At 44.5% G+C, this 20,104-nt stretch overlaps 1 protein-coding gene across 1 annotated transcript in view; it reads left to right on the forward strand.

Moving 5' to 3' along the window:
• Nucleotides 1-20,104, forward strand: part of PIWIL1 (piwi like RNA-mediated gene silencing 1) — a 766,743-nt gene that overhangs the window by 38,255 nt on the left and 708,384 nt on the right. The window contains exon 3 of the mRNA XM_073597707.1: nucleotides 8,871-8,995. Coding sequence (XP_073453808.1) covers nucleotides 8,871-8,995 — 125 coding nt within the window. The remainder of the gene's footprint in view (nucleotides 1-8,870; nucleotides 8,996-20,104) is intronic.

A 20,104-nucleotide genomic window follows, 5' to 3' on the forward strand; every position in this document is an offset into this window, starting at 1 on the left:
AAGGGTAAGGTTGCGGACCTTATCTTGCCATCGCAGAGGGAGCAGAGGATGAAAAATCTTCGGGAGGCCTTGCCACAAACTCCTGTTCCTGGACAACGTGTTGCTGAGGCTTCGGTCAGTCAAAGAAGGAGCGGTGGAGAAGGTGGCCGTCTGACCGGTGCGTTCAGACAATTTTTTAGTCCGCAGCCCCAAGGTATAATCGGTTCCAGCAACCATCGCCAGCGTCTGTTTTACATGGTGCAGGAATACCTAGGGGCAAGATCTGACTTGGACACCTTTCCCACCGAAAATCCTCTGGGTTACTGGGTCTTGTGGATGGATCACTGGCCAGAGCTTGCACAGTATGCATTTGAGCTACTAGCCTGTCCTGCATCCAACGTTCTTTCGGAACGCACATTCAGTGCTGCTGGAGGCTTTGTAACCGATCACAGGGTGCGCCTGTCCACCAACTCGGTCGATCGACTGACCTTCATAAAAATGAATCAGTCTTGGATCACCACCAGCTACCAAGCACCTGATGCTGATGTAACCAAATAATTTTTTTTGAAATGTCAGATCCCTTGAAGACTGCCTATGCTGATGCTGAGTGACTATCCTATTATGCTGAGTGACTATCCTCTTCCTCAATGATCATGCTGATAGCTTGTAAGAATATTTTTGGTTCTGGGCGCCACCACCAGTGGCTAAGGCCCAATTTTTCAGCCCCTGTTTAACAGGTGCGTGTAATTACAATTTTTGATGCAATATTTTGCAAGGAGGGTTCGCTGCTGCATTCAACTAGAGTATTTGTGAGGGGTTGCAGTGTTGTGGCACCAGCACCAGTGCCTAAGGCCCAATTTTTCAGCCCCTGTTTAACAAGGGCGTGTAATTACGATTTTTGATGCAATATTTTGCAGGAGGGCTCATTCCTGCGCTCCAACTAGAGTATCTGTGAGGGGTTGCAGTGTTGTGGCACCAGTGCCTAAGGCCCAATTTTTCTGCCCCTGTTCAACAGGGACATGTAATTACAATTCTTGATCTAATATTTCACAGCAGGGCCCGTTTCTGAGCCCACCAAGAGTAACTGTGAGGACTTACAGTGTTGTGGCAACACCACCACCACCAAAGCCCCAATTTTTCTGCCCCTGTTCAACAGGTGCATGTAATTACAATTCTTGATCTAATATTTCACAGCAGGGCCCGTTTCTGCGCCCACCAAGAGTAACTGTGAGGACTTACAGTGTTGTGGCACCAGCACCACAACCACTACCACCAAAGGCCTAATTTTTCTGACCCTGTTCAACAGGGGCATGTAAAATACAATTCTTGATCTAATATTTCACAGCAGAGCCCGTTCCTGCACCCACCAAGAGTAACTGTGAGAGCTTACAGTGTTGTGGCAACACCAACACCTAAGGCCGCAATTTCTGCAGAGTATATAAGGCTGGCCCCTACTTTCAAACATCCAATTTACAAACGACTCCTACTTGCAAACAGAAGGAGACAACAGGAAGTGAGATGAAATCTACCCCCAGGAAGGGAAATTCTCTGCTGTAAGAGTTAATATGGGAAAAACGTGTCTCCTCTCCACTGATGCTTTATCACCAATCCTTGTTTCACTAAAAACCCCAAATTGTCAAAAAACATTTGTCATTGGGACAGAAAGTGAGGTTAAATCTTCTGAAGAGGTGCACAGACAGCAAAACAAATGTCACAGGGGTGATAACCCTTCCCCATGTTTTCCAAAAAGCTTAAAAATTGATTTTTGGCTGGAGCTACATTTTAAAAATGTACCAGTTCAATATTACAAACAGATTCTACTTAACAACAAACCTACAGTCCCTGTCTTGTTTGCACCGCCTGTATACTGCTGTTAAGAGTATATAGGGCCTGGGGGTCCCACGCCTTTCCTTTTTTTAATTTGGGTGCGGGGTTCCCCTTAATATCCATACAAGACCCAAAGGGCCTGGTAATGGACTGGGGGGGGGGGGTATCCATGCCGTTTGTCCTACTGATTTTCATCCATATTGCCGGGACCCAACATTACATTAAAGCCGCAAGCAGTTTTAAATGACTTTTATTTCTTTAAAAATGTCATTTTGTGCAGGGACTGTTCTAAGCATGGGAAACACACGCCACTTTACAGGCATACTATAGACACCCCCCAGGTACGATATTTAAAGGAATATTTCACTCTTTTTTTTCACTTTAAGCATCATTAAAATCACTGCTCCCGAAAAAACGGCCGTTTTTTAAAACTTTTTTTGCATTGATACATGTCCCCTGGGGCAGGACCCGGGTCCCCAAACCCCTCTTTAGGACAATACCATGCAAATTAGCCTTTAAATTTAGCACTTTTGATTTCGAATGTTCTAGTCCCATAGACTTCAATGGGGTTCTAAAGTTCGCGCAAATTTTCGGTCCGTTCGCAGGTTCTGGTGCGAACCGAACCGGGGGGTGTTCGGCTCATCCCTACTGACCTGTACTTTTTTCTCCTAAAAGGGTTTAGCAGCAGGAAAAATGTGGTAAACAGCCGTGTCTTTTTGAGTGTTTTTTATGTTTCTCTCCAAAACACACAAGTAATTTTTTATCTGCCTTTAAACTCCCCTGCCACAAAACTACTGAAAACACCTATAGTGTTGCCAAACACATAGGCCAACATGGAGGGGAGCTAACAATCAGGGGTACAAAAAGCTCAATCTCTCAAAGGAGCAGCTTCTTTGAGCTGCAGTGTGCATGGGGCCTACAAAAGTGCATAAAAGTTCATACAGCCAGAAATGTGGTGCTAGCTTGTGCACTGCAGTGTTATCTCAAGCCCTGCCCATCTCTTTTCTGTGAACTAAAAACAAGTTGGGACCACACCATAGCTGTTTGGGCACTTAGACAAATGCCCAAGCATTTACCTGTTTAGTGTGAGCCAAAGTCACGTATAATAGCGGCATTGCTACCATGATTATACATGTACATGACAGCTTCCTGCTGTCCATTGCTGTTAAGGATGCGGCCACCTCCAAGTCCTTAAAACCCATGAGACCACCAAGCCTATTCACTTACTTGGCTGAGAATCCCCCCTGGCAATGTACCCTCCTATGTTAGTGGCATGTGGCCTGGTACGATTCAGGAGGACTGGGGCTATATACTTGCCCCCCCCCCCCTTTCCTGGCCTGCCATGTAAATACTTGTACTTTATTATTAGTAGTTAGCCTTGAGCTAAAAAAAAAAAATCCAATATCCAAACATAATTAAAGTGATTAACTATTTCAAATGCAGAACCAAAATTGCAATTATGCAATCCATGTGAAATTGTGAACTATTCCTTTAACCACTTAAGCCCCGGACCATTTGGCTGCCTAAAGACCAGAGGACTTTTTACAATTTGGCACTGCGCTGCTTTAACTGGTAATTGCGCAGTCATGCAATGTTGTACCCAAACGAAATTTGCGTTCTTTTTTACCCACAAATAGAGCTTTCTTTTGATGGTATTTGATTGCCTCTGCGATTTTTATTTTTTGCAATATAAACGGAAAAAGACCAAAAATGTTGAAAAAAAAAAATATATATATATATAGATATTTTCTACTTATTGTTATAAGAAAAATCCAATAAACTCAATTTTAATCATACATTTAGGCCAAAATGTATTCAGCCACATTTCTTTGGCAAAAAAAATGTCAACAAGCATGTATTTATGGATTTGCGAAAAAGTTATAGCGTCTACAAACTAGGGTACATTTTCTGGAATTTACACAGCTTTTAGTTTATGGCTGCCTATCTAATTTCTTGAGGTGCTAAAATGGCAGGGCAGTACAACCCCCCCCCCCTCCAAATGACCCTATTTTGGAAAGTAGACACCCCATGGAAATTGCTGAGAGGCATGTTGAGCCCATTGAATATTTAATTTTTTTTGTCCCAAGTGATTGAATAATGACAAAAAATTACAAAAAGTTGTCACTAAATGATATATTGCTCACACATGCCATAGTTATATGTGGGATTGCACTCCAAAATACATATAGCTGCTTTTCCTGAGTATGGGGATACTAATGTGTGAGACTTTTTGGGAGCCTAGCCGCGTACGGGGCCCCGAAAACCAAGCACCGCCTTTAGGATTTCTAAGGGCGTAAATTTTTGTTTTCACTCCTCACTACCTATCACAGTTTTGAAGGCCATAAAATGCCAAGATGGCACAACCCCCCCCCCCCCAAATTACCCCATTTTGGAAAGTAGACACCCCAAGCTATTTCAATAAATAAATAAAGTTGCGCTTAAAAAAAGTGATAATGTGAAAATTTCATACAATAAATATTTGAATGCACTCCCTATGTAGTGAAATAAAAAGTGAAAAGCAATCACAAAGTGCAAAGAAACATAGTCCACATAACATAACATAGAAGGATTGGTGCACACAGCCAGTGTGTATTGAATCCAAAAGTGAAAAATAAGCGCAACTTTATTTATTTATTGGACTTTTTCACCATGGAGATAATATATGGTTTTTAGTTGCTGCTTCATACACATTATCTAGCGCGGTATTTTTTCTTTTTATTGTTTATAACCCAAAGCTATTTGCTGAGAGTCATGGTGAGTATTTTGCAGCTCTCATTTGTTTTTGAAAATGAAGAAAGAAAAGAAAAATGTATTTTTTTTTCTTTTTTCAATTTTCAAAACTTTGTGACAAAAAACGAGATCTGCAAATAACTCTGGTATAACCACTCAAAGTCCAGCAGCATACCAGTACTTTGCTGGTCCTTGTTGGGCATATATTGTAATCTTTTTTTCATGCAGCCTGTGGGCTGAACGAAAAAAAGAGATTGATCAGTGGGTATGCCCACCATTAGAATACCTCCCTTCATCCACCCACTTCTAATGATGGGCATACATGCACCAGTTTGTTTTTAACTGTGGTGGTGAAATCTCCTACAGCGCTGGAGTCACGGCTTTATGTATTGTGGGAGCAAACGCTGTTGCTGTCAAGATAAATAAATCCGCGCTGCAGCTGAATGGCGTACCTGAAAACAAAAAAATGGTTAACAATAAAACACAGTAAACAGTAAAGTATAAAAAAAATTACATACCTGAAAAGCAAACCTGATAAAACATAATAACAATAAAACATTGCAGAATAGAATACAGTACAAAAGAGCAGAAAAATAGAGAGAGAATAGAGAGAGAACAATAAAACGACAACTACCGTATTTATCGGCGCATAACACGCACTTTTTTACCCTTAAAATCAGGGGAAAATCGTGGGTGATTGGTATACGCTGATCCCCGCTGATCCCCTCCGCTGATTGTGCGGAGTGAGCGCTGGCCGCCGATATACATACATAGCCGAGTGTACTCAGCTAGGCTCGGCTGGCTCCGCTCACAGTCATGCCCAGTCCCGCCCTATGATGGACTTAACACAGGGACTGGGCGTGGCTGTGAGCGGAGCTAGCCGAACCTAGCCGAATACACTCGGCTATGTATGTATATGGGCGGCGCTCGGCTCCGCTCACAGTCACGCCCAGTCCCGCCATTGGACCTGTGTTATGTCCATCATAGGGTGGGACTACGAGAGGAGCCGAGAACAGCCGGGGACCGGCTCTGTGTATCTTGGTGCCGGCGGTGACATTTTCAAACTGCAGTGACGCTGACAAGTGTCACTTCAGTTTAACTGCAGCCTGGGTAAGGCTGCAAATGTCACTGACAAGGCTGCAGATGGACACTTGCAAGGCTGCAGATGGACGCTGATAAGGCTGCAAATGACACTGGCAAGGCTGCAAAAGCTGCAAATGACACTGGCAAGGCTGCAAAGGCTGCAAATGACACTTGCAAGGCTGCAAATGACACTGACAAGCTGCAAATGACACTGGACAAGCATGCAGATGGACGTTGTGCAAGGCTGCAGATGGACACTGATGAGGCTGTATTGATGGGCATTTAAATGTAAGTTTTTTTCTTTAAAAAGTTTTTTTCTTTAAAATTCCCTCCTAAACTTGGGGTGCGTGTTATACGCCGATAAATATGGTATTTTTTATTATTATTATTTATTTATTTATTTGTGTTTTTTAAATTTTTTACGTTTTTTATTTATTTATTTTTTTACACTTTTATTTGTAACTGTAACTGTAATGGTTCGGTTCCAGGTTCGGGTCTCTCAAAATGCGATGGCATCTTGGGAGACCCTGTGAAAGTGTGTCCTAGTCTGTGCAGTACCCTACGCTAAAACTCCACTGGTGTATGGTAGCGTTCAAAACATTCACAAATGCAAAGACAAGAATTGTCAGGACATGAGGGACAATAATAGCGGGTATCACGCCTATATCCGCGCTTGCTACAGACACGACATCTTCTTTGAGGGGTTCTTTGGGTAGGGGTACTAGGGAGGACATATGGAAAATGCCTCTCATGCAGCCGACTTACTGCATTTGGATTGGGAAGGTGAGGTGGAGCACCGTCTGGAAACAGAAGGGCTCTGACGATCTCTTCCTGGAATTTAAGGAAGGATCCAGTCCGTCCTGAAGCTCTGTATAGCACATGAGCGTTCAGCAAAGCCAATTGAAATAAATAAACAGACACTTTTTTTTACTGGTTTCTGGCCTTACAGGCAACTAGGTACAGCGCCAACAACTTGTTGTTGAGGTCCACCCCTCCCATATTTTGGTTATATTCGTGGACACAGAGGGGTTTCTCCACAACACCAGTCACCGTAGGAATTTGGACCATCGTGTCTGCATGAAGGGAGGACAGAACGAAAACATTCTTATTATCCCTCCACTTCACAGCCAGCAAGTTATTACACTTCAAGCAGGCTCTCTCCCCAGCCTAAGACGGGAATCTACAAGCCTCTGGGGTAAGCCCCGGCGATTAGATCGCAAGGTGCCACATGCACCAATCTGATGATCAAACAAATGACTAAAAAGTGGCACGCTCATGTAATAATTGTCCACATACAAATGTTACCCCTTTCCGAATAAGGGTGACACCAAGTCCCACACAATTTTGCCAGCTCTCTCTATGTAATCTGGGCAGTTTGGCGGCTCTACGTGACTATCTCTTCCCTCGTAAACCATAAAACTATATGTATAGCCTGTGGCCCTGTCACAGAGCTTATACATCTTGACCCCGTATCTGGCACGCTTGCTGGGAAGATACTGTTTGAAAGACAAGCGGACAGAAAACATAATCAGGGACTCATCAATGCAGACAACTTGATGGGGAGTAAACAAGGCTGCAAAACGTTCGTTGAAGTGGTTTATGAGGGGCCGAATTTTGTAAAGCCGATCGTATCCAGGGTCTCCACGAGGACGACAGAGTTTATTAATGTTGAAGTGCATGAGCCGCAAGATCTGCTCGTAAAGTGCCCTGGCCATGGAGGCAGAGAACACGGCATATGGTAAATTGGGTCAGTGGGGGGGGGGGGGCGTGTCCAAGATGGAGACCGGAGCAGACGTGCAGTAAAGGAGCTCCGCTCAGTCTCCGGCTTCCAGTCCTGCTTCCCTGCAGACCGGCGATCCTGCACAGCCTAGAACGGCTACATTAATGGCGGAGAACCATATGACCAAGGGGAAGGGGTCCTTGTCTACCCGAAGGTCCCACAAAGCTGCCCCAAGTACCGCTGCACTGAGCTCCCTAACCCACCACTGGCACCAATGAGGCGTCTCAGACCGAGGACACTGAGACTGACCCTGCAGAGAAGGAGCAGTCTAACTTTGAGGCTCTCATGCAGGCAATCACTACTTGCCAATCAACCCTCACGAAAATTATGGTTTTAATGATGTGTGGAGAATGAGACACCCAGATAAGAAACAATATACCTGTCACTCGGCCACATTTGCATCCTTCTCCAGAATTTACTTGGTCTATACCACTGACTCCCTGCTCTCCCGGATACAGGAGGTGGAGATCCTGTCGCAAGGCATTTCGGATCATGCACCCCTCCTACTTAAATTGCAAACAGACTCTCCAGTGGGCACTGCACTATGGCAGCTCTTGGGTTTCTGGATTACAGATGAGAGGGTGGCCCCCCTGGTGGAGGGAGAGCTGGGAGTCTACTGGGCACTCAACGAGGGTACGGTCCCACCACCGGTACTTTGGGATGCCTTTAAGGCATACACCTGGGGGCAATACAAAACTGTGATCGGGAAGGTCAGAAAAGACACGAGGCTAGCATTGGTGGAAGCAGAAAGGAAGGTTCTCCTGTTAGAAGACAACTATGTGCACACTAAAGATGTGCTGACATATGACGCTATGGAATTCCAAACAGGGGGAGAAGATAGATAGATTATTAGCGTGGCTGGCTAAGGAATGTTCCTCCTCATCACATATTGTCCACATAAAGGATGACACGCGGGTGCTCCATTCTGACCCCATTGGTATAAACGATCAATTTGCTAGATATTATAAACACCTCTATACTTCTAAGGCCGCCTTCACCAGAGAGAGCCTACACAACTTTCTAAATCAAATAGAATTCCCACAACTTTCAAATACACTAGATGCCCCAATTACTGTCAAGGAGGTCCAAGCAGCAGTAGCGGCACTCCAATCAGCAAAAACCCCGGGCCCTGTCGGTTTACCGGCAGAATTTTATAAAACAAACAGTGAACTTCTTGTCCCTAAGTTCCACAACCTACTCCTAACAATGTTACAGGAGGGTTGCTTCCCTCCCTGTATGTCAGAGGCGGTAATTGTGGTTATAGCCAAACCTAATAAAGACCCCACATCATGTGCCTCATATCACCCCATATCGCTTTTAAATGTGGATGCTAAGATAACTACTAAAATACTCTCAACCAGACTCAACTCGGTCATCCTCTCTATAATTCATGGCGACCAGACGGGCTTCATGCCGGATAAAGGTACCGTCATTAACCTACGTTGACTATATACTAACATATCTCATGCAGAGAAAAAGGACTCCCCGGGTGTGGTGGCCTCTCTAGACGCTGAGAAGGCCTTCGACTCGGTGGAGTGGGAGTCCTTATGGCAGGTTCTTGAACGTTTTAACTTTGGCCCTAAGTTTGTCTCCTGGGTAAAACTCCTGTAAAGTAACCCCACCGCAAGAGTCCACACAAATGGAACGCTTTCTTCCCCCTTCTCTTTAGGCCAGGGGTCTCAAAGTACCGGCCCGCGGGCCGGTCAAAAATGGCCTGCAGGCTGCTACAGCCCAGAGAGAGAACAGAGCGGAGGAAGGATCGCCCCGCCCACCTAGGCACTGACCTCAGGGCGAGAAATTGTGTTCTCTGGGTCCCCTGTCACTAGGCATGTGTGGAAGCCAGGAGGAGAGGACTCGGGAGGCAGATGATCCTGACTGCCAGGAGAGGTGAGTGAGCATTACACTGAGGCAAAGTCCTTAGTGGGGTGACTGGGGTAGAAATGTGTGCAGTGTGGGGGGTTTTCTTTGGAGTGTGGGGGGATTTGTGCAGTGTGGGGGTTAATGCTGGGGGTTAATAATGTGTTTACTGACATCAGTGCTGGGGGTTAATAATGCGTTTGCTGACATCAGTGCTGGGGGTTAATAATGCGTTTTCTGACATCAGTGCTGGGTTAATAATGCGTTTGCTGACATCAGTGCTGGGGGTTAATAATGCATTTGCTGACATCAGTGCTGGGTATAGTATATTATTGCTGGTATAGTTTATTGTTTTTTGAAGTTTTGAAAGTTTGCATGCGGCCCCCATGGGATATGAAAACTTGTCATGTGGCCCTCTGCCAATTTGAGTTTGAGACCCCTGCTTTAGGCAGAGGAACCAGGCAGGGATGCCCACTGTCCCCGGGGCTTAGCTATTGAACCCCTGGCTATCCTACTTAGAGCGTCCCCAACAGTTAGAGGAATAGCGGTTGGTCCATTGACTGAGAGGCTTTCATTATATGCTGATGACGCATTGTTATACCTCCCAGATGCGTCTGCCTCATTGTCGGCAGCCCTGGAAATTGTTAACGGCTATGGATCCTTCTCAGGCATTCGGACCAAATCTACTCTATTTTCCTTATCCCTGACCCCACCTCCCGTGGACCCGTTGATACCACTAACCATGGTGTCTAAGTTCAGGTACTTGGGGATTGAAATCCAAAGAGAACCATCTCTATATCTGATAGATAATATACAGTGGGGATGGAAAGTATTCAGACCCCCTTAAATTTTTCACTCTTTGTTATATTGCAGCCATTTGCTAAAATCATTTAAGTTTCATTGTGCCATTCCACGAGTGAGTGCAATTATAAAGCGTGACATGTTTGGTATCTATTTACTCGGCGTAACATCATCTTTCACATTATACAAAAAAATTGGGGTAACTTTACTGTTTGGATTTTTTTAAATTCATGAAAGTGTCCCTTTTCCCAAAAATTTGCGTTTAAAACACCGCTGCACAAATACCGTGTGATATAAAATATTGCAACAATCTCCATTTTATTCTCTAGATTCTCTGCTAAAAAATATATATATATATATATAATGTTTGGGGGCTCTAAGTAATTTTCTAGCAAAAAATACAGATTTTAACTTGTAAACGCCAAATTTCAAAAATAGGCTTAGTCATGAAAGGTTATACAGCAGTTCTGGTCAGAAGTGGTAGACGTTATCAACTCAGTGGGCAACCTGCATATACAAGTGAACCTGATTATTTTACTTCTGGGAGTATGTGACAACCTCATATCTAATACTAGACATGTGCACACTGAAATATTTAGTTACTCCCGAAATTCATTTTTATTTATTTTGTTTTTTCGTTAAAAATTGCATTCGTCTGAAAATCCAAATTAAGGTCGAATCTGTCATTGAAGGCTTATGGTGTCTGTCGAATGTTCAAAGAAGATTTGACGGAGCAGCTAAACTGTACGACGTCGTATAGTTTACCTGCTCCGTCGAATCTTCTTAGAACTTTCAACAGACACCATAAGCCAAAGTACGTGTGTACTTAGTTCTAGCTATTTTACTGCTCCTCCTCTTTGGTTACAATCAGCCAATAACATTCATCATCATCATTATTTTTATTTATCTTTTCTCCCCTACGTCGAATCTTTTATCCCCTACGTCGAATCTTTTCTCTCTATGTTGAATCTTTTCTCTTTATGTAGAATAATCTTGGACTAATAGAGTTAAGGTTAGGCACATTCGACCACAGGTTTGATGGACACAGATTGTGATTGTCATCATCATGTCGAATCTCCTATCTATATCGAACTGTTGTAGCAACGAAAATGAAAATAAAGCATTTGTTTATGTCGGATCTTTCGTTTTTCGGATTCTGCACTTTCGTTATCGTTTGTTAAAACGATAACGAAAATACCTGAAATTCGGACAAAAATGCATTCGGACGAAAACAAATGCACATGTCTATCTAATACACACAAAAGACTGTTTGTATTTTACACCTCATTTTATGCTAGGAAAACTATCCTGATTAAATGGAAGCAACCCGACCCTCCCACGGTCTCCCAATGGAAAGCCTTGGTAAACTGCACATTGCCACTGTACAAACTCACCTATATTAACCGCAAGTGCCCTAAGAAATTATCAAAGATCTGGGGAGCATGGTCCAAGCAGTAAGATTAGCATGGCCTGCAGGACGCGTCGTGAGTCCCCCTCTTCTATGTTCTCCCCCCCCCCCTCCCTCCCTCAGTTCCCTCTCCCGCCCCTCATCATCCCCCCCCCCCCCCTCAACTCCTTGATCCACTGTTGTCCCTTATTCAGGTACCCTTACAAATAGATAACATTACATCCAGTCTCACCAGCTGAAGGTATTGTCGGATAGAAGTTAGTACCGGAACCTTATATAAGTAATTAGGTTTTATATTTCTTGATGTAATCATTTATATGTACTATGAATCATACACAACTTTGCATTATGACGACTGAAATCTTCTGATTTGAAAATATTCACTATGACTGTATCTATCGATTGTGTAGCCGCACCTTATTCTATGTCCCTATGTTTGTATGTTTAAATGATCTCCTTCTGGAGACAAATAAAAACTTTCTGTTAAAAAAAAAAAATTGGGTCAGTGTGGACCAATATGACAGCAACTTACTCATTTTAACTATGACCATGTCAAGGGATAGGCCCAGAAAGGTCTTAAATTCGGAAACTGTAATTGGTTTTCAATCTCTGGCAAGGGGGGACTGGGGATTAGCGGCGATGAATTTACCAGCATACAAATTACTTTGGTTCACAATAGATCTATAGAGATTTTCTGTGAAAAACAGTGAATAAAAATCAAGTGACGTAAAATCAACTGTTTCCACCTGAATTCCGGGTTGGCCAGTGAATGGGGGTAGTACAGGTCCTGCAGAAGTGGTGGGCTCCCAATTAGAATTGCAGTGCGATTCCTTGTCATCCCAGTGGTACACATTTCATATAAAATAACAATCCTTCACTAAACCTTTTGACCCCCTAATTAATTTAAATTATAAGTAAAAAAAGTCCTTTTGTTTTTACATAAGCACCCAACAAAAAAGATATAAAAATCGTGATTTGTGTAAACAAAAATGATAAAGAACGGGGACATCAACTGTTATTAATAAAACAGTTGATGTCCCACTCCACGTTCAAGCCACAGGGGCATGTGTACCCAATCTGTAAATCCAGCTGGTTTTGGCCCATGAAATGTTCCTCTTCCCATTGCTACCCCTCCAGTGGGGGCATACTTCTCCAGGGCAACAAATGTAGTGCCGCTGGGGTCCCTTCGATGTTTATGAGCATAATGTTTGGAAACACTGTGCAAATCAAACCCCTTTTTAATATTTGCTGTATGCTCTCCCAATCTTATGTGCAGCATATGGGTGGCCCGCCAAAGGTATTCCAAGCCCAAGGGACATCTAAGAAGGTACACCACATTTTTAGTTATGCATGAGATAAAGGATTTGATTGGGTATGTCTTGCCCATGCCGACTGAAGTAAATTCTGTAATCCTTCCTTGAAAGTGGTTAATCCTACAGGCCTGCCATTTACCACAAAGATAATAGCCCTTTAGATCCCCCCAAAAAAGTAGGTCTAATTGGGTGTCAATTTATTTTTTAAATTGGGTCCTCCTCTAAAAATTAGGTGGGGCTGATTAGGTAATTGGGGACCCAAAATTCGGTCATTTTTTAAGACCGGCCAGTGTCTTTTAATGATCCTTTTACCGTCCCAATGATGACTGGAAAAGGTTGTGAAGAAGGCCGAACCAAAATCGCTAGAGGCTTCACTCCGATAATGGTTATCGACAATCAATTGCTGGCGATCTTGATTACCCACTTCGTGTATGATGCTGTCTAGATCATTCTCACTATAACCTTTCTCTAAGAATCTGGTTCTAGGGTAGATGCTTCCCTTAGATAATTCTCCAAATGGGTATGATTCCATTTGAGACGTAAGTATTGGCCCCTAGGAACCGCTGACAACCACGAAGGGCGAGGGCATGAATCCAACGGAATGTACCCATTTCTATCAGTCTGTTTAAAGAAAGTAGATGTTACTATCTTTTCATCCTGAATAGAGATTTTAGGATCCAAAAATCATTCAGAAAACACAAGAAGGAATTCACTGAATCAAGGTCCCACTCCCATATAAAGAGGACGTCGTCAGTGAATCTTTTCCATAAGATTAATGCAAGATGTCTATCCTGCAGAATGACGTCCTCCTCTCACTTCGACATTAAAAAAGTTGGCCATACTGGGGCAAATTTAGCCCCAATGGCCACACCTTTCTTCTGCAGATAATAAGACCTGCCAAAAGTAATTGTGCGACATGGAAAACTCAAGTAATTCTAGGACAAAGTCCCTTTTTACACTTTAGATCAGGGTTGTCCAAACTTTTTTCAAAGAGGGCCAGATTTGATGAAGTGAACATGCATGAGGGCCGACCATTTTGCCTGACATTTTTTGAACCATTAAAATTTGGTCTAAGTGTGTTCGTCCGAGCACTAATACACTGCCCAACAATAATTCTCCTGCCTTTGTGGCTGTGTGTGTGGTGAAGAGATGAGCTTGGGCTTGTTATTTGGATATACCATATTTATCAGTGTATAACACGCACCTTCACTTTAAGAGGGAAGTTTTCTATGCACCTGATTGGCTATTCTTTATAAAGCAAAGCTTCACCACATTCATTATGCTCTGGGGAAAATCATTTAACTATATGATCCATTTTTCCAGTTACTGTATGGATTGTCATTAACACTGAGTTACTTTCATGAAATGTGCATGTGTCAACATAAAAGACTCATCAATAAACCCTATACACTAAGTTGTCAGAATAAGTATAAGTATTTATCATTGAAAAATGCAGATCAATGAAAGGTCCATCTTTATTGTCTCTTATTAGCCCCTGCAGCACCGGAATATCACAGCAAAGGGTATAGGGGGTGGGGGAGCAGAGGACTTTGGATTTCAATGATCAGGGCAGCCATCAACATTTGGGGGGACACTTCCTCTTTAACGTACTTACAGTCTCTTGTGCTGATTTAAATAAAACAAAAAAAAAACTAAACCTAAGCTTTTAAAGACTCCACGAATGAAAGTTGTAACACTTACCTATGAAGATGGCTTGCTCTCATAGGCATGCGCACGGGGTGTGCCAAGTGTGCCTGGACACACCCTAATCACCCGTGGCAGCTGTTTCCCGAGATCTGCCTGTGGGAGCTCTGTGAAAATCTGCATCCTATAAGTGTGCAGCCTGTGAGACAGTTTCACACTGAGCCGTTATTGACGCTTGCCAGAGCCGCTCAGTGTGTGAAACTGTCATGTAATGTAACTGAATGCAGAGAGAGACCAGATGTCAAAATTCAGCATTGATGTAGCTATCAATAACCAACCAATGGGATGGGGTCTGGGCAGGCCCCTACGTGTATGTGGCTCCACCCCTTTCTTAAGCAGCTCAATCATTGGCTGGTGTTTGATAGTGGCTGGGTCTCGCCCACCCCCGACAACACCACTGAATTTTGACAGCTGGTCTCTCTCTGCACGCAGTTACATTACATGACAGTTTCACACACTGAGCGTCTCTGGCAAGCGTCAATATCGGCTCAGTGTGAAACTCCCTCTCCTCTGTCAGTGCCAATTAGTGCCACCTGTCAGTGCCAATTAGTGCCATCTGCCAGTGCCAATCAGTGCAACCTGTCAGTGCCAATCAGTGGCACCTATCAGTGCCAATCAGTGTTTCTAATCAGTGCCAATCAGTGCCAGTGCCACCTGTCAGTGCCAATCAGTGCCATCTGTCAGTGCCACCTGTCAGTGCCAGTCAGTGCTAATCAGTTTTAATCAGTGCCACTACTATTTACAATAAACTATTGGAGGTAAAATTAAAAAAAGTGTCAGTAAAAGGCCTGCAGTTAAGCACTGTTATGGGTTCCCACACCACAAAAAAAAAAGTGCAGCGCTAACTTACTGATCAATAACTTAACAATAATGTAATTAATGTATGGAAATTTCATGATACACAGCTTCACATATAATACACATCAAACTGAAAATAAGACATACTGTATAAAATGAAACTTAGCAGGGATGGTGGAAACCCCTCCTATAGATATTGACTATACAGAATAACTTCAAGTGCAACAACTTTTTAGTTGGGAGGCTCACACCATTATTGCACTTTGGAATTTTTATTTTTTAGATTGTTACACTTAATTTTATATGTTTTAGTTACTATTATAATGTGAATTTTTGCACTTGAAGTAAATTTTCCACCACCCTTGCTAAGTCCATGTCTTTATGAACCTTGCTTTGTGCACTGGTGCGCAGTCATGTTGGAACAGGAAGAGGCCATCCCCAAACTGTTCCCACAAAGTTGGGAGCATGAAATTGTCCAAAATGTCTTGGTTTGCTGACGCCTTAAGAGACCCCTATACTGGAACTAAGGGGCCAAGCCCAACCCCTGAAAAACAACCCCACACCATAATTCCCCCTATCAAACCAAATGATTTGGACCAGTGCACAAAGCAAGGTCCATAAAGACATGAATCAGCGAGTTTGGGGTGGAGGAACTTGACCGGCCTGCACAGAGTCCTGACCTCAACCCGATAGAACACCTTTGGGATGAATTAGAGTGCAGACTGCGAGCCAGGCCTTTTTATCCTACATCAGTGCCTGACCTCACAAATGTGCTTCTGGAAGAATGGTCAAACATTTCCATAGACACACTCCTAAACCTTGTGGACAGCCTTCCCAGAAAAGTTGAAGCTGTTATAGCTGCAAAGGATGGGCCAACTCAGTATTGAACCCTATGGACTAAGACTGGGATGTCATTAAAGTTCATGTGCATGTGATAATTAATGTAACGTTTAGGACCACATTAGAACTAGAACCTAGAGTGTGTGTGTTGGGACATATAGATGAAGGAGGAGGGTCAGTAAGTACTATAAAGGTGATTCTGAGATGCCTATATCAAGCCAGAAAATTGATTGCACAAAACTGGAAGTCACGGAGCCCTCCGTCTCCTGAAGAGTGGGTTAAGGCCATAAATACGAATGTGTGGAAGTAAAAAGTAACATTCACTAGGCGTGGTAATTTTAACAAGTTTGTAAGAATGTGGAATCCCTGGTTGCGAAAGGTGAACTACCCTCCGTGAGAGACTGAATAGGGAACTTAGGTAGGTGTCAGCCTGGGTCAGGTAGTATTGCGGAATAGGTATAAATGAAATAAAAGCTAGATATGCTAGGATTATAAAAGATGTTGGAAACTGACATTCTCCACAGGGAGGGATAAGGTGTGGGGAGGGATAGGAGGTTAGGTCACATGGGAAGAAAAACTATACGAAATATTAGGGTGAGAGGGATAAATGTGTAATGTAAAATGCAAGATGTAACTGTATATTTTAAACTTGTGAAAATAATATATATAAAATGTATTTGAATTAAAAAAAAAGTTCATGTGCATGTAAAGGCAGGCATCCCAATATTTTTGACAATATAGTACTGTATATATATACTTAAGCATGTGTGTTTGAGCTTTGGGGTGCACACTCTAATGCAATAGGCTGCGCACGCCTATGCTTGCTCTAAACTTCTGCTACTTGCTACCTACTTCTGACCGTAAGCACCAGAGGCGTTGCTAGGGGGGTGTGGGGGGTGCGGCCCGCACCGGGTGACACCCGCTAGAGGGGTGACACCCTCCCGACGGTGTGGAAAGCACTGTTTTTTGTTTTTTTTAATCAGCTGACCCGATCATCACCCCGCACTCCGCAGCCTGTGTGAAACACACACCTCCAGCGCCGTGGCGGCGCTTGGTATGTCAGTGTGTGAGCGTGCTGCGTGTCCTCCTTCTTCCTCCTCCTACTGAGCCATCCTGAGCCTGTCACATCTCATCTCTCACACTGCTCTGCAGAGTGAGAGATTACTTCACTGACTGTCTTACACACACACTATCTCCGCCCGGGCGGCGCGCTGCCCTCCGCTCTTCTCTCTAGACCCCAGCCAGCTGCTGCCAGATTCGGAACAGGAGGGGGGGGGGTGTGGAGGGGGTTGTTGTGTCCTGGTATCCTCCACTGGCCCGAGCTCAAGGGGTGAGGTGAGGCCGACTACAAGGGGAGTAGGGTGGTTGCCATGGTACCGACGCGCCACCAAAGAGCTGGTGTGGGAGGACTCTCACTGTCTGGCGCCCTGGCTGACCTGTGCTGTGTGCAAGTATGATAAGGAAGGGGGGGGGTGCAAGGTGGTCTGCTAGACACAGCTATAGTTAATATATATATATAGTGTAATATAGCTGGTCCAGACGCCCCCCCCCCCCCCCCCCCCCATCAGCTCACTCAGCTACTGTGCCTATTAATATCTAATATAATATATCTGTGTCCAGCAGCACCCCCCCCCCTTATCAGACAGACACTCACTATATTATATTAGCTGACTGGGCCACCCCCCCTTGAGCTGGTCTGATGATGATGAGGGGGGTGCTGCTGGACACAGATATATTATATTAGATATAGGCACAGTAGCTGAGTGACACACCCACCCACCCTGACTGAGCTGGTCTCATGGGGGGGGGGGTGCTGTGTCCACAGTCACCAGGTACTGAGCGGAGCCCCCCTAAGCTGGTCTGATAAGGGGGGGTGTCTACAGATCACAGCACAGGTGTAGTCAGACAGTGACCCACACCCACATCAGATCCATCCAGCAAGCAACACGCCGTGTCAGCAGATTACAGCATCTTCCCTGTGGTCATCAGATCCGGTCCAGCAAGCAACACGCCGTGTCAGCAGGTCAGTTCCAAAATGCAAATCAAATCATCAATGCCAATGATGCCATTATCTGCTGTCCCCGGGGACAGACCCAAACCAGAGATCACCACACAGTGGATCGGATCTGTCCCTGGTGACAGCAGATAATGAAAAGTGTGGGGGCAGAGCTGCGATGACGTCACTCATCATGTTGGAGCCCTCGGTTAGGCCCCTTTCACACTGGGGCGGTGGGGGGGTGACACCATGTTATACCGCACCAGGTGACACCAACCCTAGTGACGCCACTGGTAAGCCTCACATCACAGTATGCATATTGAAGCTATCACCCCCTAGACATCTTGAGTAATTCCTGAGATCCAGCATGCTGCTGAATGCCACCTGGGGCCTAGAAATGTGCTGAGTAGCAGGTAAATTCCAGTTGGAAGCTGCAGTTTAACCACTTCCCTACCGTGCTATAGTCATATGACGTCCGCAGGAGCACTCTGCATCCTGGGCAGGCGTCATATGACGTCCTCTGCTATTCACAGCTCCTGTGGGCCCGCCGGGGCCTGCAGCATGCCGATCAGGGATGGGGCGTGTCCCTTGGACACAGCCCATCCCAGATCAGTGTAAAGAGCCCATAGAAATCGTCTCTTTACCACTTGACCGGCTGTGTCCAATCACAGCCGGTCACACAAACTGTCCTTGTGCACGGGGCACACAGAGCGGCGTTCGGGGACGAGGCTTGTCACCCTGACACAGCCCATCCCCGATCGTGGTAAAGAGCCAATTAAATTGGCTCTTTACCACGTGACTGGCTGTGTCCAATAACAGCCGATCAAAGAATGTTAACAAACCGCGGTAACCGATCGTGTGTGAAGAGGAGATTGCGGTAACAGATCGTTACCGCTTACAGTGTACACCCAGTGACATTGATTGCCCATCAAAGTACCTGTCACCAGCCCGTCAGAGTACCCGAGTACCTGTCACCAGCCCATCTGAGTACCTGAGTACCGGTCACTAGCCCATCTAAGTAACTGAACACCTGTCACCAGCCCATTTGAGTACCCGAGTACCTGTCATCAGCCCATCTGAGTACCCGAGTACCTGTCACCAGCCCATTTGAGTACCCGAGTACCTGTCACCAGAACATCTGAGTAACCGAGTACCTGTCACCAGCCCATCTGAGTACCTGAGTACTTGTCTCCAGCCCATCAGAGTACCTGAGTACCTAACTGCAGACCATCCGATTACCCGAGTACATGTCTCCAGCCCATTAGTACCCGAATACCTGTCACCAGCCAATCAGAGTAACCAAGTACCTGTCGCCAGCCCATAAGTGTACCCGAGTACCTATCTGCAGCCCATCAGATTACCCGAGCACCTGTCTCCAGCCCATCAGATTACCCGAGTACCTATCTGCAGCCCATGCCCCATAGAATATGCCTCGGGGTGTTTGCTTTCCAAAATGGAGTCATTTTGTGGGTAATTCCACTGTCCTGGTGCTCCAGGATCTTCAAAAATGTGATAAGAAAGAATGAAATTATATGTGTTATTTATGCTCCTAGAACGCCTGAAGGTACTACTTCAATGTTGGACCTCTGTATGTGGGCAGGTTGTGTTAAAGTCTCACACATGGGGTATCGCCATACTCAGGAGGAGTAGTAGAATGTATTTTGAAGTGCATTTTTTGCTATATACATGCTATGTGTCAGAAATATCATATATATTGACAACTTGGTGTAAATAAAAATACGTTTTCATTTTCTTTCCACGTTTTCTGAAGACTTGTGGAAAAAAATGAACCCTTCAAAAGACTCATTTTGCCTCATAGAATATACGTTGGGGTGTTTGATTTCCAAAATGGGGTAATTTTGTGGGTAATTCCATTGTCTTGGTGTTCCAGGGCCTTCGAAAATGTAAAAGGTTGTTAGGAAATTTTATCTGTAATTTATGTTCCAGAATACCTGACGGTGCTCCCCGCATGTTGGACCCCTCTATGT

Source organism: Aquarana catesbeiana, linkage group LG01 (genome assembly GCF_042186555.1).
Source record: "Aquarana catesbeiana isolate 2022-GZ linkage group LG01, ASM4218655v1, whole genome shotgun sequence".
Lineage (NCBI taxonomy): Eukaryota > Metazoa > Chordata > Amphibia > Anura > Ranidae > Aquarana > Aquarana catesbeiana.